The 23,287-nt window shown below is 35.0% G+C and overlaps 1 protein-coding gene across 3 annotated transcripts in view; it reads left to right on the top strand.

Annotated features, from left to right (window-relative positions):
- Window positions 1-23,287, top strand: part of LOC106711963 (disheveled-associated activator of morphogenesis 1) — a 95,408-nt gene that overhangs the window by 68,092 nt on the left and 4,029 nt on the right. For 2 of the 3 annotated variants that reach the window (XM_045681041.1, XM_045681039.1), the window contains exons 4-16: window positions 6,097-6,225; window positions 17,362-17,526; window positions 17,653-17,871; window positions 18,154-18,294; window positions 18,583-18,811; window positions 19,091-19,318; window positions 19,746-19,885; window positions 20,350-20,499; window positions 20,922-21,056; window positions 21,197-21,271; window positions 21,728-22,048; window positions 22,596-22,735; window positions 23,052-23,213. In XM_045681041.1, coding sequence (XP_045536997.1) covers window positions 6,097-6,225; window positions 17,362-17,526; window positions 17,653-17,871; window positions 18,154-18,294; window positions 18,583-18,811; window positions 19,091-19,318; window positions 19,746-19,885; window positions 20,350-20,499; window positions 20,922-21,056; window positions 21,197-21,271; window positions 21,728-22,048; window positions 22,596-22,735; window positions 23,052-23,213 — 2,234 coding nt within the window. Of the gene's footprint in view, window positions 1-1,586; window positions 1,871-6,096; window positions 6,226-17,361; window positions 17,527-17,652; window positions 17,872-18,153; window positions 18,295-18,582; window positions 18,812-19,090; window positions 19,319-19,745; window positions 19,886-20,349; window positions 20,500-20,921; window positions 21,057-21,196; window positions 21,272-21,727; window positions 22,049-22,595; window positions 22,736-23,051; window positions 23,214-23,287 lie in introns of those variants that run through there. The other variant, XM_045681040.1, reaches the window with a different exon arrangement.

The raw sequence follows: 23,287 nt of genomic DNA on the forward strand, positions 1-23,287 counted from the left end.
TCTGATTATGTGATTTTAGCCCAGTAATTTTATACAATAAATTTCTTCTGGATTCTTCTTTTGACGCAACACACTTTAACGATAACATGGGGTCGATAAAGTGCAGTACCTTACACATTCCTACTTCCTTTGCCTCGTTAGTAAAGTATGTAGTAGTACTATCGAGGCAAGCTCACACCATTCTGCATGAACACGATCTAACGTATTGTGGATTATGACTACAATGAAATCTTTTAAAATCATGACTATGTGCACATAGCTGAATAGATTGAATATTTGTTTTTAATTAGTTTTTGTGTTTTTTTTTTTACAAAAACGATACAACTTTTTTGAAACTTTATAAACGTAAAGTTTTTAAAGCAGTTCTAGATAAGAGGGACCTCCCCAACACAAAATTTGTTTGTCTAGACTAAAGCGAGGGGACAAATGAATTGCATCAACAATGGGACCTCAAATCGAATCTCAATTGTCCTCAAAACAGAACAAACAAGGACCATAATGCTAGTTTCACACGGGGACAGTAGTAGCAGCAGACAGAGCAGTTGGATAGATCAGTACTGCTATTGTTTTTGTGTGCGTTACACGTCGAGATGGAACTGTTTTGACGAAAGTGTGCGTTCAAATAATAGTAATGCTGTTTTGTCTACTGTTCTGCCCTCGTGAAAATTTAACATAAGGGTTGGCACGTGTCTCAACACATTTTGTGTTGTTGAGTGCTCGTTGAATTAAACTTTCATATGTGACAGGCGCTCCAGACAGACGAAGTTAGTAGTGTAGTGTGTTGAATACTTTTTGTAAAGTATATGTAATTATAAGAAAAAAAATAGGGCTTTATACCGAGTAAATATGCTTCAATCCGTGGGAGAAATTATAAATAATTTATCAGAACTGCATTTATTTTCTTGAACCAAAGAACAACAAAACGGTGTTTTTTTTTTAAGTAATAAATTACTAAACACGATCATTTCTAATAGAGTAATGTCTAAAACTTTTATTGTGTGGACTTCAATTGTATTCACCCTTGACATTATGGTTATTATAAATTTTATAAGGTCAGACAATTTTCTACAATTTTTAGATTAAGTCTGGTATTTAGAAAAGATCGGAGGTAATCTACGATATTGAAACTTCTGAGAAATATATTGAAATGTAATGATATAGTTAAACCCCAATTTGAAAGTGTGACAGAAAAATAATTTGTTTTTGAACTTTATTTTCTATCACTAAGTAATATAACAAACTGTCACCCTAAAGCTAGACAAAACTGCACTGTTACAAAACACGTAATCTAGAGTGCTACTGTACTTAGAATCGTTCACCTCGTTAATTATCTAGTAATCGTCAGAGCTCTTCCACCGTACATAGCTGTCATAAACAAAAGAATGTTATCGTATCGTTTGCCGCCCGTTGTAAACAATGAATACCGGAGCTATTCATAAATGAATATATCAATTAACGAACGTTTAATTGTTAATCTATTACAGACAATGGTCATAAGAGGGGGGAGTCCAAGTTAGTCAGACGTCGCTCGACTTCTTGATTGAGACGCATCGCTTGACGTTCATGCTCGGGTCAATTAATTAAAGTCTGTAGTAACTAACGATAGTGCCCTTTAGTAATTACAGTTTGCGAATGTAACTGGCCGTGTGTCATCCGTGTTTGAAGTGAAATTAAAAAAAAATATTCGTGTGATTTTGTGGGACAAGTGTATGAAGGTTTCAGTGTAATTGGATCGTAGTTATGGAAAATGTTTCATACTAATGCGTTAACGCGTGCTTATGCGACCACTATGAGTCAATTACATGCACACACTATGAAGAAATATAGTATATTTTCTATAAAAATCAAATCCCACAAACCTAAGCCACAAGTAAGTTGATATTGAGTTTTTCTTCCCATCAACAGTCAGTCTTCAATGTTCTGTTGATTTTTTTCTAAATATTTGTTTCGTTAAATTTACTACTACGCGTAGTTTTTACGTTTGTTCCCCTAAACTCAGTTTTTTATTTATTTGTCTGTAATCGAATAAAAAAAAATAACGTAATAACAACGTCAATAACGATAAATAAATTTTATCGTTATTGGTTATTTTTTTTCTCAATGATCTTATTGATTTGATGATGATGATTAACGTTTGAATTTCATTGATTGTTTTTTTTTTCTAATTCAGTGTAAACTCTTTATAACGAAACTCAAGGGACTGAGCATTTTTTGTCGTTATAGAGAGTTATCGTTATATGGAGTGAACAAAAAAACAACCAAATTAACAAGATAACATAACATAAACAATAACACCGATAATAAATATTTACTGTCTACAAATATGAACACATCTCTTCGTAATAGAGAATGGCGTGTCGCTATAAAGAGTGTTTCAATATGTGGGTTTTAACGCAAACCAACCAAGTTGGGCTCACTTCAACGTTACAGGGAGTTTATTGTTATAAAGGATAACATTATAAAGAGTTTACACTGTATATTGTTTATCTTTAAATGTCTCCGTGATAAAATACCTTAACTTCAATGATAATAACTTAGGGGCCAGTACACTTTTCGCTCTATTTTTAAACCAGGTGAAAATAAAATGAGGGAGAACATTTTTTGTATGAAAATAAAAATTCCGATTCCCTTTCTAATGTAGTCTAAATGTAGCTTTTAAATGCGTCTATAGAGAGTGCATCAATAAAACTACGCATTCGGGATGTCCTCCCGGTGAAGTCATCGACGAAAATACTGAGACGTCTGTAGACAACCGACTATAGGGTTGTCACTGCATACGTTTTTTGTCATTTATGCTAGCTATTTGCGACTTCGTCTTCGTGAAATTAAAAAAAAACTATTTTTGTTTCAAATTTCATACAACAAACATCCATATATACATCCAAACCATCCATTTATAATAGATTAGTACTATCAGTCTAATAAAATTAGATTAATATGCTACAGATTTAAAATATATCGTTAAATATCAGTCGACACAATTTCACTATTACATTCCAATTGTATATTTTGGTAAAATTACGAAATGTACGAGTATGTACTGACTAAACTTGTCTTTGCCTTTTACTATCTTTTAAGGAAATGCCTTGGTAACTTGTTTTTTTTTTTTGTTAATTATAAAGAAAGCTTATTCGAATTTCTTCAGTCGAATGTAGTTTATAATAAGATAAAACTATTCCTATATTTTATGGTACATAAAATTTCATTGTTAAGATAGATATAAAAACGAAATACATAACTGATATCTTAGTGTTACGGCAGTAGAAACGCACGGTTAAATCATAAACGTAACAATTGGTAAATCAAGTGGTACCAACGGAAACGTTCAGCAAGGATATTACAGATTAGACATTGGAAAAAGGACTGTTATTGTTATGGTGGTAGTCAAAGAACAGTCACCACTTGCATAGCTTATACCTTTAACGAGACAGTACTGTAAGGGTGTTTTTGATGCATTATAACTGCCGCGTTCCAACAATATAGAAACGAATGGTTCCGTTGTTTTATAACAGCCATTCATCGCGAACACACAATTAAATATTCCATTGTTCTACTCTTCAAATATTATGATCGTAATGAACTCATTATTGTGTTTGTACATTCATCGTAATGCTTGTTTAATTACCTCCAAGGATATATTCGTTGCGATGTTAAATACAATCAATGCTAAGGCTAATGTCCACATTGCATCTACAAGGTTACCTTTTACTTGTAGATTTGTTTCAAATGTTTTCTCGAATTCAATTCAATTGTTATACTAAGGGTTTCTAGAGTAATATTCATTATATTTTATTTACAATCTTGTTTTATTTGTATTCGATTACTTTGTTATGTGAGGTACGCGTCATGGTTCTAATTTTATCTGCAATTACAATCGGTATTAATTAGCCGTTAAATCTACGGGAATGTCATTTTTCAATATCCATTGAAGAATTATCAATATTATACAAATACTAGCTGGGGGAGGTACGAAAAATAGATTTTGGCCGATTCTCAGACCTACTCAAAATGCTCACAAAATTTCATGAGAATCGGTCAAGCCGTTTCGGAGGAGTTCAAGTTCGAACCCCGTGACACGAGAATTTTATATATAAGATTGACAATCATTAATCTTTCGCGAAATTTCTTGTTGAAAGAATTTAAGCGTTTACGATACAGCGTCTTCTGTGCCTTAAGTCGATAAATTCTTTAAATTTTTCTCTCCCAATATTAAGGTCTATAGAATATTTTCTTCTGATGTCTAAGATTTCTTAAATATGATTTCAATGCATATTTATTTAGATATTGGTATTACGTTTGGTCATCAACCCTATAGAAGTGAATCCATTTAATGAATTTGCAAGACGTTTGAAATGTATGTAATAAATCTAACGCGTCTCTTGTTACGTTAACCTCCGTGACTCAACATGTATCGGACTAATTTGATGCTAGACTGTGATTGTTATAACATTTTACGTTAGCTTGATAACAGTGTTTTAAATTTGTATTAGATAGGATTTAGTTAGTTTACTTTGCGTAGTAGGAAGTAGTTAGGAGGACTCTAAATGCCTTTATAAGTAGAAATATTAAGAAACTAAAAATATAACTGGCTTGTAATATTCTGTTTGTAAATCTTTTCGATGAAGATGTAGACAGATCGTTTTGAGAAAAAACCTCATATTCAGACTTTTTAATGAATGATGACAATAATGTGTTAACATGTCCTACAAGAATATACGATGGATAAAAAGAAAGCACAACCGGTTACGTGAAACAATCGATTTTTAATTGACTTCCTATTTGGGACATCTCATGAATCATAGCAACGGGTTCCTTTAATTTAATAATTTATCTGTTGTCTTTAATCTTTTTTCTCTCATCTTTTTGTTCTTTAATCTTTTCTAATACATAACTTTTTTAAATGGTGTCGATACAACAAATTATAGTCTGGTAGTCAGTCGTGTTTATTGGTATTTTCAAATTATAATTATAGTGGTTAATATGATGATAAATTTTTCTTCGTATATTTTCGTTTTGAGAGTGTATTGTATTTTTTGTATTTTAAATGTGTCACCCCTAACTTAGGGTAGGCTCCGAGCCCCTCGATGGGGACGTATAGTGAGCTGATGATTGTATTTTATTGTACACTCAAACAAGGCTGCCTAGACAGGTCTAGTGCTTCACGTCACCAAAGCAGTTGTGTCTACACGTACATATTTTCAGCGTTATGCTAGTTTCACATGGGGACAGAACTTTGAGGCAGTGCAATATTTACGTAAGTGTGTTTTCAAATAATAGCAGTACTGGTCAGTCCTATTGCACTATTTCTTTGCCTTGTCCTCGTGTGAGCTAGCATAATATAGGAATTGTAAAGTTGATATGAATTCAGTGTGTTTTTCATTTTGTTATTTTTCTTTTATAATAATGATTTCACTGTTTATCTTATAAATGTTATTGTTTATTTTAGCTGTAGTTTGTATAGAAAACTTGCAATAAATGATACTAAAGTCTCGCAATGCTGGTTTATGTAGGTATTTAAACTTGTTGTTAATTTTAAAATTGTCTTTTACCTTATTTATAATTTAGTTTGCTCATTTATCACTTATATATTTGGCAACGTTAGCTGATTTCGTTTATTGAAGAACCAGTAATCTAATAAAAGTCAAATCAGAAATAAAAATAATCACATTGTGATTATTAAGTCGGGTTTTTAGTGAAGATTTATATTTTGTTATTTCTGGAAATGTAATGTGTACAAAAATGGCTGAATTAAAGCATTCTTTAAATAATTTTAAATAAATAAATTTGTTCACATAAAAATGAAAATGTCTGCGAACAAATTATCATCGACACTGATTTATGTCTTAACATCGAATCTCGCAAAGACATTAAATCCGTGGTATTTTTCGTCCGGTCCACATGATTCATGTGAAGATTTTTTTGTTCCCAAAACTCAATTGTAATTGCTTTTTGTACATTATTTTCACAACGTGTAACAATATATTGCTATTGTATGTAGATTTGCAGTTTCCAAAATTACAAACATATCTCTTTGATGATAAACTCAACTCGATTTTTTATTACTTTTTGATATTTAACTTTATATGTTGTTTGCAGAATGACGAGCCGCCAGAGATTACGTACTGCGTGGTGGGGGGCGAAGGTGCGTTGGCTCTGCACGCTGTCACACCCACCCATCCCATGCCGCCGCAGGACGAGCTCGATGCCAAGTTCGCTGAGCTGGTGGTGAGTACTAAACCGTACAAATAGTCTCTTGGTTACATATTTTCGAAAAGTTGCAGCAATCCACATAAAAGTGTTGTGATGGTAATTTCAGAGACCATTTGACGAGCAGAAACGTAACTTCTTTATGCCTTCCTACTCCTTTTGCATTCCTACTTCATATTATGTAAATAAAGTCATACGACAAACGTGACAGAGAATCAAAAGGTATTATATGCACGATCCAGTAAGATCTGGTAATTCCTTCTCCTAGAAGATCGGTCGTGTTTGTTCAAGAATATATCTCAATGACGTCACTAAGCCATCTTAGTACAAATTTAAATGTAGCAATTAGAACTCTACGATTTCTAGCGGTCGTGTAAGCTTACGTAACTTGCCAAGTTTCTAAACTCTTTCACATAGTTTTCTCACTGTTCATTTATTTAATTAGACCCAATACAATAGATGTTTGTATCCGCCGAAATAAGAGAATCTTAGCAATTTTTTTTGGTACAATGATTTACTTGAAAGATGGTTATTTTTTGCCTAAATGCTATAGTAAAACTAGCTGTCGCTCGCGACTCCGTCCGCGCGCAGTTAAAAAAAAACTAAATGGGGGGGGGGGGGTTATGAAAAATAGATGTTGGCCGATTCTCAGACCTACTGAATATGCTCACAAAATTTTATGAGAATCGGTCAAGCCGTTTCGGAGGAGTTTAACCACAAACACCGCGACACGAGAATTTTATATATTAGATAGAAAACTATGGCACAAGTTGTTAACTATCTCACAATACAAACAAACTTTGTTTCTTTTTCTTAAAGTTAAAGTAAATTAAACTGAAAGTAAGTTAAATTCAATTTGTAATAAAAGTTTACCTTGAAAAGTTATCTGTGATTGACGACTACAACAAAATCTACTTTATCTGAATCTTACTCATTAATTATCAAAAGAAACCTTGAAGTAAACGTATAAGGTTTTTCTTAATTTGATACATTTGCTTTGGTAAAAGGGTTTGCTTGTAATGAAAGATTATCTAAGTTACATATTTTTTCTGTCTTTTATACTGCCCTTATTTTGAATAGGTCATTTAAATCTGTAATAACTATATTCCATGTAATATGAAAAACCTAGATACAAACTAGAATATTTAAATAACTTACAATTTAGTCAAATCTGGAACATAGTAATTATTACGCAGTATTGTACTAGTGTTTTGATGGTAGAGAAATTTTCATGTTATTTTGCTGGCATTGTTCAAGTCTCAAGTAACTAGGATTAATTTGGTCTTCGCAACAGTATCTAATAGAATAGCGACCACGGAGCAGGTCTATGTAGCGTAGGTAGGCCTTCCGATTGACCGATGAACTGGTCAAGGTTGCGGGAGTGCAGAATGCCGCACAGGACCGGGCATTGTGACAGTTGATGAGGGAGACTTCAGGTCTTCAGGTTAAGCAGTGGACGAACTGAGGCTGATAATGATATAAATGATGAATAGTCTATATTCGTTTCTTTTTCTTTTGTAAATCTTGTTCGAAGTCCATCTTTCTTTTCCTCTTGATTTTTCTTTCATTCTCGTGATTTTATTTCTACATCTAGTGTGAACAAAGCTTTATAATCTATGTAATTTACAATATTATTTATTATAGTTTCTCAATGCAGTCAACAATCGATATGATCGCTTTAAAGTTACCTTGGTGAGAGTACTGCAATAATCCATTTGCATACTGGTAATATTGTAGTTGTTTCAATTTATTAAGTTTTGTTACTCAAGCAAAGAATTTAACGAATACAGTTAGTTGAATTATGATCAATTAAATTAAGTCGCGGTTCTAAAGTTTAATGGTATTTGTTTTATGTTGTGGAACAATGTAACAATAAAATGAGTATTATTTAAGAAAAAGTAACCAATGAAAAGAAAGTTTTTGATAAAAACTACTAGAGCTCTAACTTTTCAATATTTTTAACTAAAAAATTAGACATAGTAAACTATGCATGGATATAGATATAGATAGTGTATTTATTCGCATTCAAGGACATTAACATGTTGATGTTTTAAAATTATAATAAACAAGTTTTTGAGTGTCAATGTGCCAATACAAATTGTATCGAACGAGAGTGAAAACACGATCGTAGAAACTGGTGTGGATTGATGCTGAGAAAATTGTTTATTTATTCACCAGGAACGGGTTGCTTGAAAGTTTAGTATCACGCATTTACGTCTACGTCACTAACAGTAGGTTTCCGAAACCAAAATCTCCAGTTAAAACATTGTTATCGCTGTTTTGTCAAAGGTAATGAGAAATTACGATATGTTTTACACAGAGATTTTGGATTCAAAAACCCACAGTAAGAAAATGTATAGTATACGAACTGTTTAATTAGGGACGTTACTGGTAGAGTCATCAACTGCTTTAAAGGAATAAAATCCTAAATATAAAAAAAGTTTAAGTGTATCGAACACACCGTTTTATGACTTAATTTCTCAATTATTTCATTATAATTTAAATTAGTGCCAACCCTTATAGTAATAAATTGATTATAAATCAATCAGTATAGTTCGTTGACACGGCGAGCTTCTGTTCGCATGCGTAACATTGAAATGCGGAAACTGATATGACGAGAAATTTGCGGTCGCATTTCAAAGCCGGTGTCGAGGGAGACGTTAATTTTAAAATTTATGTCGATAGTTCTCGAGATGCTGCACTAGTAAAGTGGTTTGAAAATAGTGATGTTCTTTGACATCGATATTTTGTTTATTAACTACGATTAAATGTTGAAGTAGATGTTTACTTTTTATTATTTATTAAATATTAATAACTTTGTTTTTATCTTATCGCTTCCTTTTCTTTTTTAATTTAATTAAATTTAACCATGAAGTAAATAAAGTTCGTGGGAAATGTTTTTACAAAATTAAATAAGAGTTCGCAAAGTAATTTTTTTCAGTAATGAATTGCTAAATTCCATTGAATATAGCTTTCGATGTAATAAAAATGGATAAAGTTTTTTTTTTATTAATTTTGAGAACAAAGGTACAATACAAAGAGTTGTTATGTTTCAATCTGTAAATCTTCGGCTCACGATCGCTACGAGAGAAATGATCAAGATTGCAATCCAATAAAGTTCTACCGGTTTTAAACAGTAGTCGAATTTGTTATCAATACATTCATTCGTATTATAAACCTTATTATGTAGGAATAGATGTTAAAATTGATTGCAAATTTTATCTCGAACATCAAAGGCGGGTGTTGATAGATTGAATTTGAAAGATTATGATGTTAATTCAGTTTGATGGACGGCACGGATATTGCATAATGAACAACTTTCACCTCATGAAGGTGATGTGACGGCAATTTGACGGCTCGCGTGATAGCCAACCCGGCTAATGACGAGAATTATGATGTAAGGACTTGTCTGAATGTTTAGAGGCTTTCAAATTTACATTTTATTTACATTAATTTGATATGTGTTTGTTTATGATGGTTTTTTTAATTGACTTTTTAATGGAAATTTATAATTTTTGGTAATGTAGAGATAACATATTTTGGATGTGGACAAAACTAAGTTTCAGACTACACATGCAGTTTTGTCATATATATGCTAGAGTTTGCCCTTTAAGTTATGCATTTAGCAAAACTGTCACACAAAACTTAATATAGTGGCCTGTATTACTATATATGTGTAGTATTATATTAAAAAAAAAAATATTTAAAGAAGTGATTTTGATCCACGATATTCTCTCTGGTGTTCAAGCTTGAAACTCTTAAAAATGGAAATGGATTCAAATAAAATTTCTATGTCAGTTTAATTTTATTATTTATTTTTAATTCCGAGTTGTATGATACGTCATTATTCGTTAAAAGCGTAAATTGTGCGTACACAGTATAGGTTTAGTAATAGCTTCATAACTTTTAAAGGATTCATCAGCCGTACGTCTCCACTGGGCTCAAAGCCTACCCTAAGTTAGATTTAAAAGAGATTACATTACTTATATTCTACTCTTACGCATGTAGAGGTATAAAATGGCAAGATAGAGTAAAACCATGTAACTTAAACCTTTAACTCTTACATTTTGTTTTAAACCTAAGGTCGAATTACAAAATACCCATTAGCCTTACAAGTTGGACCTTAGAAATGTTGTGTATACCAATAGATATATAGCTAGTGTCAAGGTTCCTATAGAGGTCATTGGTTGAATCAGGACTAATGTAGATGGCGCCAGTGTTATCAGTTATATTGACGTCATAGCAATAGTAACACGGGCTTTCGATTACATTGTTTACTTTCTCTATTCAGTAATTATACGATTAAATATACATAACATAACCTTGATGTGAAAACATTGTTTATGAGATACTAGCTTTTACCCGCGACTCCGTCCGCGCGGAATAAAAAAAATGCACACACGATAAAAAAGTTCCTATGTCCGTCTCCTAGTTCTAAGCTACCTCCCCATCAATTTTCTGCTAAATCAGTTAGACTGATCTTGAGTTATAAATAGTGTAACTAACACGACTTTCTTTTATATATATAAGAGATAACAGAGAGTGATCACTATATTATAAAGTTTAAAATTAATAGTAATTTATGAACACTTTAAAGCGATTTAAGTTTACCAGTTGTCGCTCGCAACTCTGTTCGCGCGGAATTAAAAAAAACTTAAGAATTAGTCACAGACGACACCTAGTTATTAATAAAAATGCGGTTATCTTAATAAATACTTTAGATCTTCAACTGAAGAATGTTTACCAATTTATTTATTTCAATAATCTTATATACACATTTTAATTTTAAAATTATTTAGTATGTATTTAGGTAGTAGAAGACAACAGTAAGAAATGTGTATTATCAAGCATCAAGTAGAGTCAATAACTATAGCTTTGTTGAAGTGAAATATACCCCATGTTACCCATAGATGCTGCGTCAGGGATATAAGTAGGGTAAATGCGCCCATCGTAGACACTTTCATCTGACTCAATGATTGGCACCAGTATAGAACGTGTCGAGTTATTAATGATTTCTCTCCTCGCCATTGATAGACCTGTTAGGAATTAGCAACGGTTGTTGTTAGATTTAGGAATGTTTACTATGGTTACTTTTTTAAAAGATAATTAACTGTTACACTCGATGACGTTAATTGATGACTAAGGGATTCGCTCTACACTAAATTACTGCTTAAGTATTCATTAACCAACTATGTGTATGGTTGTGAGTGATATAATGTATTGTATAACAGTAGATCAAGATTTAAATTAACTTTTTGTTTTTTATACGAAAACACTTATTTTATCTTCAACTTAAAGTAACACGAATTTATAATCCTCGTGTAAGAAACCGTCCATCGATTTATCTCGGTCGTTAAATAATGTAAGAAGGGAAGACATCAATTGTAAAGTTTCTCACGCGCGCAAATATTTCCTATCGACTAACACACTTTGCTTGCGCACGCGCATTTCTATACAACACACGTGCCCGGGGAAGGTCAAGTTCGACTTGAATTTGCCGATGACTTTTGACATTAATGTAATTGTTTATTAAGTTATAATAGAATTTCACATGTACTAAATACGATCTTTTGTGGATGTATTTTTTTGTCTCCTTTAGTTTTATACGTAAAGATGACCGAGCGAAATATCGACGAGATCCACTCATCCGACGTAAAGAGTTACATCTCTTAATAGATATAAAAAAAAGTGTAACATTTTACTTCGTATTAGTTGGATTCTTCCTTAACACGTTCAATTTTGATTTTGTACTAGAGTGAACTTGCAGGCCGAATTGGGCACGTAACCTTATTAAATGCCATCTACTAAAAAAACAGTGAATGTAGCTTGTTGAAAAATCTGAGACTTTATAATATCGAGAGTCCAATGTCCAAGTCAAACAGAGCTAATGCTGCAAGTTATGTAAAAAATGTATCAAGATTAGTGAGAGGATCGTGACTTCACCAAGGCTGAGCTTGATTCATTGTGATTGGATGCATTCGAACATTACTCGTACCACATGGCGTAAACAGATCTCTATTGAAATTCAAATAGATGTAGACCTTCGTGAGATCCGAGAAATGTATAGAGTTGGATAAAGTGCGCGTTACCTGAAGGTTCGTGATAATCAAAGATCAATGGATAAAGTTTTTCATCATAATCTTCCGGTCCTTAACCCAATATATATGTAGTGACTGGATTTTGGACAACTTTCATTAATTAGCCAATCTTGCTTTTGAATAGTCTTCTTTTCAGAAAACATTTTGAAGGTTGGGTGGTTTAAACTATTATCATCAACTTAGGCGTCTGTAGCTATGACAATCTTAAAAAAATACGACTGTCATAGTATATTTTTGTCTATAGCAGTATGTATTGTAACTTAAAATATTGGCCTAACTGTACAATTCCACTGCTGTTGACAATGATAAAACAGAGACAAATAAATGAAATAATTTAAACGTTACGTCAGTCGAATTTTACTTTAAAATAACATTACAACTCTGTGATTACCATCATAATTCGATTATGAACATTGTCCTTACAAATGAAACCTCACAGTAATCAGGGACAATTTGCTAAAGCTGTGCTTGTAGTGCGACAGGTTCATAAAGGTTAGGACCGAGTCACGATCGCAACCGGATTCTGTTTCTGACATTCTTGTGCACTACGTCGGCCGAATATGATGGATTGTTAAAAAAATGATATTTACATAATGACGATAGAAACATCAGATTAACAGATAGAATGGGAAGGGTATTAAATGTAGGCAATGCATCTGAAGTCCCAGATGTCTGTGCAAAGATGTTTCTTTGCTGTTTCCGCAAATTCAGGTGGCCGCTTACTTTTCCACCTTATAATATAAAAAAAGAGGAATTGAAATATACTGTTCACATGATCTTACATATTTCTTCATTTTTTAACTAAGAGTGTTTGCTCTACTTTGCATAATCGTCGTCTTTCGGCTTCTCTAGATATCGTACTTTTACTGTAATGGCGCCTTTCCTTCGCTCATTTGTCGCTATTTCAAGAATTGTCCTTACATTCTTTATTATGTGATCTGGTTTGTCATGGGAAAGGAGAAAAAAAAACGGAAACATTTATGTTTTTGTTCTAATGTTACGTTAATTACTGACCACCACATTTGTAAAGTTTTTTATGTTGCGTTGATTGGTTTAACTTTTTCTGTATTTCTGCGTTCTTAGTTATTAGACCGTAGATATCTAAATATAATATACTAGCTTTTACCCGCGACTCTGTCCGCGCGGAATAAAAAATAGAAAACGGGGTAAAAATTATCCTTTGTCCTTTTCCTGGTTCTAAGCTACCTGTCCACCAATTTTCAGTCAAATCGATTCAGCCGTTCTTGAGTTATAAATAGTGTAACTAACACGACTTTCTTTTATATATATAGATTACTGAAAGCGGTATTTGATATTAAAATTGTAATAAGCGGTTTAGCATTTTGAGCCCTTTATGTTCGGCCGAGTAAATACAACTGCTTCGTGTGTCGGTAGCCATATCTACGAGTAGCTGCGTCTAGATAGGAGCCATCTAAAGAGCTTAAGAAGTCTACAAACTTGACGTGACTTGATCATTTGACTAGCTAATGATAATATTTTATTTAAGTGTCTAAATTTTAGGTGTATTTATTAAGTTAATGTTATAGTTTACATTTCAAATTAATCAATAATTACTGCATTAAGATATTGTATTAGAACTCAAGCGTTTAAAAAAACGCTGACGAAACTTCTCATATTCGAGCAGCTTATCCAATGTTTATGACATGCTCACTGCAGAACTGGTCAAGCTTGTCCATTAACAACAGCATAGATATTTGATGGTATTAATTTCTCAGGGTTTCTAGGCACAGATGCCGGCGAAAGCACTAATGATAGACTACACTTTACGGAGGGAATGCTACGTAGAAAGCTGACTGATTCTCAGTTTGTGAGCCTATAAAATGTTTAATGCAAATTGAAGCTTCGGTACCGACCAACTTTATGTCTATTGTAGAGTTACGATCGCTTCGTTTCAAATTACCTTGTTATGTGTAATTGCGTACAATGGTCTTGTGAAGGAATAGACTTTAGCGGATACGATTCCAAATAAAAACATTTACGAATTTTAATATTTATATTTTTTTTGTTTAAATCTCTTCTTATCAGTCGCTCTTTCTTCGGGTTTGAAATGAATAGATTTATATTACGGAAACAATTGAACAAAAGCATATTTATTAACCAATGTCTTTTAGTTACGAACAGAAATAATTCACTGATAAAATAACAGTAAAACATGGACTTAAGGGTCTGTTGCCAGCAATCTAACTAATTATCTTGCTTATTATGACAATTCTTAGGTAACATATTTTCTTATATAATGTTTTTCCCACATTCATAGAAGTATATACATACATATATAAGGTAATAACATCAATTACACGGTAAGTGAGTGCCTGATATGCGGTCAGTTCGCGCGAAATCCCCTGAGTTATGTGACATACGAGGTCGCCTTTAGACCTAGCCTACTACGTATTTTACCTATTCATCAACGTACTGCCAACCTGAGATTTCTCTGCTTTGTTATTGTAGACCCCTTTGAAAATGTTTACTGGTTACGGTGGACCTCCTGCATTGATTGTGCAACAAATATACAAGCTTTAAACATTTTCTAATCCATTTTCTAATTCTTCCCTTCCGACGAAGTTTACTTCTGTCTAAGATGGTGGCCTTAAAATTCCACAGCAATATATAAAAGTGTGTCAACAATGGAAACCCACATTATTAGGGCAAATTATAACATTTCTTTGAACATCCCTATTTAACAAGTTTTATGTACCATAAACGCATCTTTTAAAGGCATATTGGTTAACCGCAAAATGTGGTTACGGACTGTTTAATATTTGTATAATATTACGAAAATGATTGCCCATTTGATATTTGTTGCATTCGTTTTACATCAAAGTGATCTACAGTATGTTTATCTTTAATTGATTTTATGCAGGCGTGCGTTTTGGTAACCGGTTAACATCATTTGTTACACATTTGTTTTAACCGACTTTAATGTATGAGGTAACACAGGAATTGAGAACCTCACCTCTTTTGTAGGTAGTTAAAAATAAGGAGTTTTTCAATTCTTATGTCTGTTTTTTACGATTATAACAAATCATTGGTTAATTTTTTTTTTATATCATGAGGTGGCAAACGAGCAAACGACCACCTGGATTCGCCGCAATAGCGAGGCGACCGTTACACATAGATGCCTTGCCTACCTTTAATCAACGGAGAAGGGGACGCACAGAAAGAGGATATTTCTCCTTCCTATACGTCCCCTCTTCCGCCAAATCTACTTCTCTTTCCCATCTTTTCCGAATAAGAAAAGGGTGGGAAGGGAAAGAGGACTAAAATTAGGCCTCCGGTACCAAATAATAATAGAAATTAAGACGCATATGGAAAATACTTTGCGTTTGTTTTAGTTTTATTTACCGTGAATATACATGCGTTCGACTAACCGTTGGTTTCTGAGACCAAAGTCTCCGTTTAAAACATATTTTCATCTCTGTTTTGTCAATGCTAATGACAGGAATAACGATATGTTTGATTTATAGATTTTTGTCTCAGAAACCAACGTTAAGTCGTCGTTTGTTTACATTTAGTTTACGATTCATTTTGGTACTTTTTGTAAAATATTTTATGAATATAATTTGACTTGTAAATAATTTATTAATATTTGATTTCTAGAGATTAGTGTTTGTGCTGCGTTTGTCAATATTTTTTCTGCACTTAGGATAAATTCTTTGTATAACATTTGCTAAAGTATTATGTGATAATTTACCAATAGTTCTTGTAATTTTGGTCGTACTTCCTCTTTAAATTATGACGTCAATTGTTCTGGATATTTCTGCTTTATAAAATGAAATTTTTACACGGTCGACAGAAACATGCTAGCAGTATGAAATGTATAAGTGTCTTTTAGCATCAAAGTAATAAAGAACGCACGAGCTAATGCGGAATTGCCGACTACATTCCGGGTTCCAATGTACTGTTGGTGCTTATTAAAAGCATAGTTGCAAGCATTACATTACTTTTTTTTATCATATATTTTTGGTTTTACAATATCTCGATTAAATATTGTATTCCGAATATGTTTACAGTCATGCTAAAGCACGATTTCTCTCCGAGTTGAAAGTACCATAAAGTATTGTCGACTTGTTTAGAAGGAACTATATTCGTTGGCCCTTGTCCAATGCTTTCTCTGCGTCTCAGTGCTCGGATCTTAAGCTACTATTGGTTTTAATATCAGTCACTTCGTTATGCTTCCATATAAAGCTCGGAGCACAATGAACACGTTTCTTTGTTACTTATGTATTGCTTCCTAATAAGGACAATAGGTTAACTGTTGTGGTGGTAATTAAAAACATATTTTTTATCTATGACAGTTTATTTTTGTGGACTTGTTTCATGTTGTCTATATGTTTTGAATGTGGAAACTTACGTTATAAATGTACATTCTTGCTATATGTCACTTGTAATGTTATTCCTTGTTACCTTGTTCCAATATGTTTCTTTGTGTCCGCATTTCTTACCATTTCCGATCTGTTCCGATACGACACGTTTTAAAACCGTGCTCGATCAACACCTTATTCGATGAATGTTCAATTTACGTAGTTTTAAGGAATGGTATTTTACAAGTGACTTTTTATTAGATTTAGTCGAAGTTTTAACCGAATTTACATTTCAATTTCGTAGATTTAGTTGAGAATTTAGGTTAAATGCTATCAAGGACTTTTTATTCGGGTTAAGGCACACTGGATTTTAAAGTTTTAGAAACTGGTTGAAGTTTTTTTAATTGATGTCTTTTTAACTGCGATTTCGAGAATGTCGAGTGGTTCTGTAATTAAACTCTAAACAGTGATTATGATCAAAGTATCTAAGAATTTCAAGGTTTATTTGCGTTTACATAATGTATAAACTTTTAAAACATTTGACAACTATATAACAAACTTAAGAAATTGGCAGCAGAAATATGAAGTTAAAAATGCTTATACTTAAAATTGAAAATGTTCGAATACAAGGGTCATCTGATAACGCTAGAACTGTGTCCGTTACCCAAATATTGCAGCAAGCTAAGATTTCATATGTATATGTTTGTATGTTCATAAATCTGTTTATTTATTAGGAGGAGCTAGACCTGACGGCGGTGAACAAGGCGGCTATGATGGAGTTGCCGGCGGCCAAGAAGTGGCAGATCTACTGCAGCCGCCGCCCGCCCATCGGCACACAACCGCTCGCCAGCGCGCCGCAAGTCGAAGAGTACGTTAAGGCGCTTGGAGAGATTGCTGAAGTAAGTAACATATGTGTCACTTAGAGAAGAAAAGGCAACTTGGCTATTAATAAAATTACCAAAACACATAAAGATCTAATCGATATGAAATAAGTTTTCTGATCAATAAATATAATTTTCTTCCAGGCGTTTGCTTCTTCCGAAGGCGGTCTCCCAGCAGAAGCTTGCGCGTTAGTTGACGGCTTGAAGACCGCTCTTAGAACTCGCGCACACAGCTTTGTACTACGGTTCATCAAGCAAGGGGGGCTTACCACATTACTGGACGCGCTACAACGAGCGCCCAGAGATGAAGCGATTATTAGGCATAATCTAATCGCCGGAATAAAGGCTCTTATGAATAACTCGGTAAGTTGAATTTTAAAGAACTCTTGTAAAAAATATTTCTTGAGTCTTGGTGGTGGATACGAAATTATATCACTGGGAGCTATCGGGTATAATGTTAGTGTGTAGTCTAAGACTAGTAGTTTTTACTTAATGTATTACTTAACTTAATTAAAAAGGAACTCAACGCATGTCACTTTATCTATAAGACAGTATTGTACAAAAGTATGGAACATGGATAATAGTAGGTCTTATTAGTTTATAGGTATCGACTATCTGTTTGTACAAGAATAAGGAATATTTCAGACCGGCCGCGCTCATGTGCTAGCCCACCCAGCGAGTATCGACCTCATCGCACAATCCTTGGACACGGAGAATGTAAAGACAAAGGTCGCGGCTCTAGAGATACTGGGTGCCGTCTGCCTCGTGCCCGGCGGACATAAGAAGGTAAGCGAAAAATAAATTATTATGAGCCTTGTATCACGGGGCTAGGGGAGTAGTTGTCATGGTATTTGTTAGATAAATTCAAGCACCTGTAATAATTTACTAGCAATTAGATGATCATAGATCACCTGAAATAATTTAATAGCAATTAAATATATTAAGCACCTGTTATAATTTAATAGTTCTAGTAGTTCAATTCTGCACAGTTAGATTTTGAATCTAAAAACTGTTTCTTGGAGCTAAAATTTTTTTTTTTTTCAAAAGGAAAGATTTAAATCTATATAATTTCAGGTATTAGAGGCGATGGTGAACTACCAGAAGTACGCAGGCGAGCGTGCGCGGTTCCAAGGCGTGGTGAACGAGCTGGACCGCAGCTCGGGCGCGTATCGCGACGACCTCGGTCTCAAGACCGCCATCATGTCCTTTGTTAACGCCGTCCTTAACTACGGCCCCGGTGAAGACAGTCTTGAGTTCCGACTGCATCTACGATACGAACTGCTCATGTTGGGGATACAACCAGGTTAGTAATTAATTTTAGTCTTCTTTTCTTTTTTACCTTTTTCTTATAAGAAAAGGATTGGAAGGGGAAATTGATTTGACGGAGGAGGGGAGATATGAAAAGGGCAAATCATTCTTTTTCTGTGCGATCCTTTTCTGTCTATTAAAGGCACACATCTACAATTGCGGGTGTCTATGAGCAGAGTTCGATTCGTAATTTCAATTTTAAGTATTTGAATTTAGTATTGCATTTACAATTTTTTACTTTGTCACGAGATTTATGTTACATATTTCTTGGCAGTAATCGAAAAACTTCGTAAATACGAGAACGAAACCCTCGACCGTCACATCGAGTTCTTCGAGATGGTCCGCAATGAGGATGAGCGCGAGTTGGCGCGACGTTTTGACAAACAGCACGTGGACACCAAGAGTGCGGCCGCCATGTTTGAGTTACTGCGCCGCAAGTTGAGTCACACCGCCGCCTACCCACATCTCTTGTCGCTGCTGCAGCATCTGTTGCTGCTGCCATGTAAGTACCACACACCGCTACATGGCGACAATACCAAATTACCACATGACCACACAACCACATCACCTCTTACCCCAAGTCCCTGATCTAAAACAGGGGAATGGCTGAAAATTACACACCAATTACAAGACCATTCGGCCACCTCTATAAATGGACTGGATTTAAGTCTTATATTTTGTGCCTATTTGATTTTCGCCATTTTGCGTTGTGAATTCTAACTTATAATATAATAAGAATTAAATGTTACGTAACATCAACAGGCGCGTTTAGATCGGAACATAGCAAAAGCTGTCATTTTCAAGCAATCGCCTATCCATTTATTGTAATCAGGGACCAAAACTTGGCGATATGGTCATATCAGTTACACAGCCATACCACACGTCATACCAGTTACAGTTACGTATAAGTCTCTGTGTTGTACTTGTAGTGGAGTACAACCCGCACTCTCAGCACTGGTTGCTGCTGGACCGCGTGGTGCAGCAGCTGGTGCTGCAGCAGGCCGCAGCCGGCAGCCGCGCCGCCAGTGAACAGGGCTCCCTCAAGGACGACTCCTCCGAACACAACAAGGTAAGCTTATTTTAACTAACCTTGAGGCTCTTCGTACGCAAGGTAATGTTTGGAACCCGGTGAGTTTAATCATAAAGGTTCGTACACAGTGCGTGTCGATGATAGTTCTATCTGTCATCGCTAAAGACAGTCGCTCACAACCTGTTTGACAAGATCGTCGTGAGAAATGTCGTTGCAATTTACAAGATAGCGTAGCAAATCTGTACAGTTGTAATCCCTTTGGCTATACTGACTGAATAGTCGTTGACCGTTGAGCCGTTCTGCAGATACCATCAGACAAACATCCTGGATGGATCCATCCATCCAAACATTCGCATTTATAATATTAGTAAAAAAAAATCTGATGAGACTTTATTGTGAGTTTGACTTTTTCGTATTATCCAGAAATAAATAAGCTAGGACGTCTTCTTATATTATCATACTTACATGTTATGTAATGTCTACTCGTTATTGTTTGTTTATAGGTCTACGACCCGGATATGGCTCCTTTGGAAATCAACGTTGGTGAAATAGTTCATCTTCTAGCAAAAGAAGAAGAACTGGTCGCTGCTAGAACAAAAGCGGAGAATCTAGAAAGAGAGAACGTAGATCTTGCTACAGAACTGGCGAAGAAGGTAAGATATAGTATTGTGATGAACGCAGATAATAACAGGTGTTGGACAGTAACTTTATCAAGGTGACGACGTTAATAATTAAATAAGCTTTTAAAAAGATTTAATGATTTAATTTTTTTATTTGGATATGGTGATACTGATGAAAACATTCACTTTTCCATTTCCATTTAATGAATAACTAATGTTCTGGATTAAATATTTTCGAAACAATGCTTTTAAAAAGAACAAATTTATCTATTTTCCCTTAGAAAGACTAAATCAATGAGATAATTTGTAAAACAGTTAAAAAAAATATGACAAATGTCGTTTTTCTTTCCCAATATAACTTCATCAATTAACATTGCCTCTAATATATAAAGACATATCATAAAAGCAACCGCACGTAACTCTCTGACCGCCTCATGCGCATGACTAACCAACAGGAGAAGCAAGTGGACGAGCGCTCGCAGGAGAAGGAGGAGTTGGAGGGAGTCGTGCAGAGGATGAAGGAGCGTCTAGAGAGGGAGACGGCCGCGCACATGGAGTGGACGGAGAGAGCGCAACAGCTCGAGCAGCAGGTAGGAGAGAGACAAAGAGAAAGGGAGAGAATGAGAGAGATATAGATCATAATTATTACCAAGCAAAATCAAATTCAAGTGTCACTTTCTATGCTATAAGCTAGCTATCTTCTATTAAGTTTGAGTGGTGCAACTTTCAGCTGAGTCACGAGCGAGCCGAGCGCTCCCGATTTGAGAAGCTAGTCAGCGAGGGCAGTATACCTGATGATGCAAAGGTATTTGGAACATTATCATGCAGAATTTATATAACTTGATTAGTTACAAAAGTAGCTGTCTACTTTTTAAATATATATTTTTTATATCTCAAGGTCGCAAATGAGCATGCGGACACCTGAGTATGCTAAAATAGTGAAGCGACTGCTGCTCATAGATATGTGTAATTTCAGATGCATTTTTTAATCCTTCATTTATATCCTCTTCCTATCTACCCTCTCCTCCGTCAAATCCACTTTCTATCCTTTCTTTATAAGAAAAGGGTGGGAAGCGGAAAAGGACTAAAATTAGGTCATTAACAAGCATACCGATCGTACTGCACCCAGAATTACTTCACTTGACGCTTGTCCTCTGTGTGGTCATGATATTTCACCAGGGAAGCTGGCCTATTAGTGTTCCTGACAAATATTGTTGTTTCTGGATCTATCACTGTTTAAATACAAAGTGTAAATTTGTAGGTGAGCAACTTAAAGAGTGCAGTGATAGAGTCGTGTGGAGTTCCGCCGCCGCCGCCGCCGCCGCTGGTGCGCGCGCCGCCCGCCCCGCCCGCGCCGCCGCCGCCCGCCGCTCCCGCCGCCGCCCCCGCCCCCGCCCCGCGACAGAGGAAGCACGTGCCCGCACCCTCCAACCCCCTCAAGAGCTTCAACTGGAGTAAACTCCCCGATGCGAAGCTGCACGGCACCATCTGGCAGGAGTTGGACGACACCCGCCTCTACAACGCCATCGATCTGCATTCCATTGACAAGATGTTCTGCGCTTACCAGAAGAACGGCGTGCAGGTGATTATTTTTTTATTACTCGTCTATGATAAAACGAAGAAGGTGAAGGTAGCTAATGTGTGTGGATTACAGGTTACTTTTATATAATTATGATAAAGAAATGAGCTATATAGCTCTAAATGAAATACTTTTATACATAAGTTTGTAATCAGTATGTGAATTACTAAAGGTTTTGCAAAGCTTTTAATCTTATCCTCTAAGTTGAAAGCAAATTCTGATGTATTTATTGTAATTTTGAGAGCGTCGGTTTCTCAGGGGTTAAGCACTTGACTTGCAATCTGAAGATCCTGGGTTCGAATCTCGCCATGCACCAATGTGTTTTTCGATTCTCGATTTACATATGTACATTTATCCGACGTTCCTAATGTGAAGGAAAAATCGTGATGCTGCACATATCTGAGAAGAAATTCAATGATATGTGTGAAGTCAACCCGCACTTGGTCAGCATTGACTATGACCTAGTCACCTCTAACATGGGGTAGGCTCCGAGCTCCTCATTGGAGATGTATAGTGAGCTGATGATGAATGAATGAATGATGAATTTCAGAACGAGGGATCAGTGGAAGATCTTAGACAATTAGGAGCTAAACCGCGTACCAAGATTCTAACTGTGATCGACGGTAGACGCGCGCAGAACTGCACCATACTTCTCTCCAAACTGAAGATGACTGATGAAGAGATTTGTCGGTAAGTCTCACTGAATTTAGCTAACTTACTAGATATTAATTTTTAACTTAGTTTATTTAATGTTAAAGTAAATAATACTGAAGCTAGTATTATTTTAATGAAGATGTGAATTCTTAGTGCTTAAGTAAATACCAAATATGAACTTTTGTTTTCCAACCTTATTAATTTTAAGTACTTACGTAGGGTTACTTAGAAATAGGATTGATAAAAGGTATGCTCGATAAAGTAAGTTTAGTAACTCTCTCTCTCAAGTCTTCGTCATTCAAGTGATTCGTACATTCAACGTCTTATCTTTGGTTTTCCTTGTAACTTGTAGAGCTATCTTGAAGATGGACAAGGATGAGCAGCTGCCGATCGATATGGTGGAGCAGCTGCTGAAGTTCACTCCCAGCGCTGAGGAAGCGGCGTTGCTGGAGGAACACCAGGATGAGTTGGACAGTATGGCGCGCGCCGACAGATTCCTATACGAGATCTCCAAGTTAGTTACTGCACGTTATATAGTAGTTTTATAGCCAGCTATTGTAGGAAGAAATGACCGGTCCTATCGTGGAT

Source organism: Papilio machaon, chromosome 14, assembly GCF_912999745.1.
Source record: "Papilio machaon chromosome 14, ilPapMach1.1, whole genome shotgun sequence".
Classification (NCBI taxonomy): Eukaryota; Metazoa; Arthropoda; class Insecta; order Lepidoptera; family Papilionidae; genus Papilio; species Papilio machaon.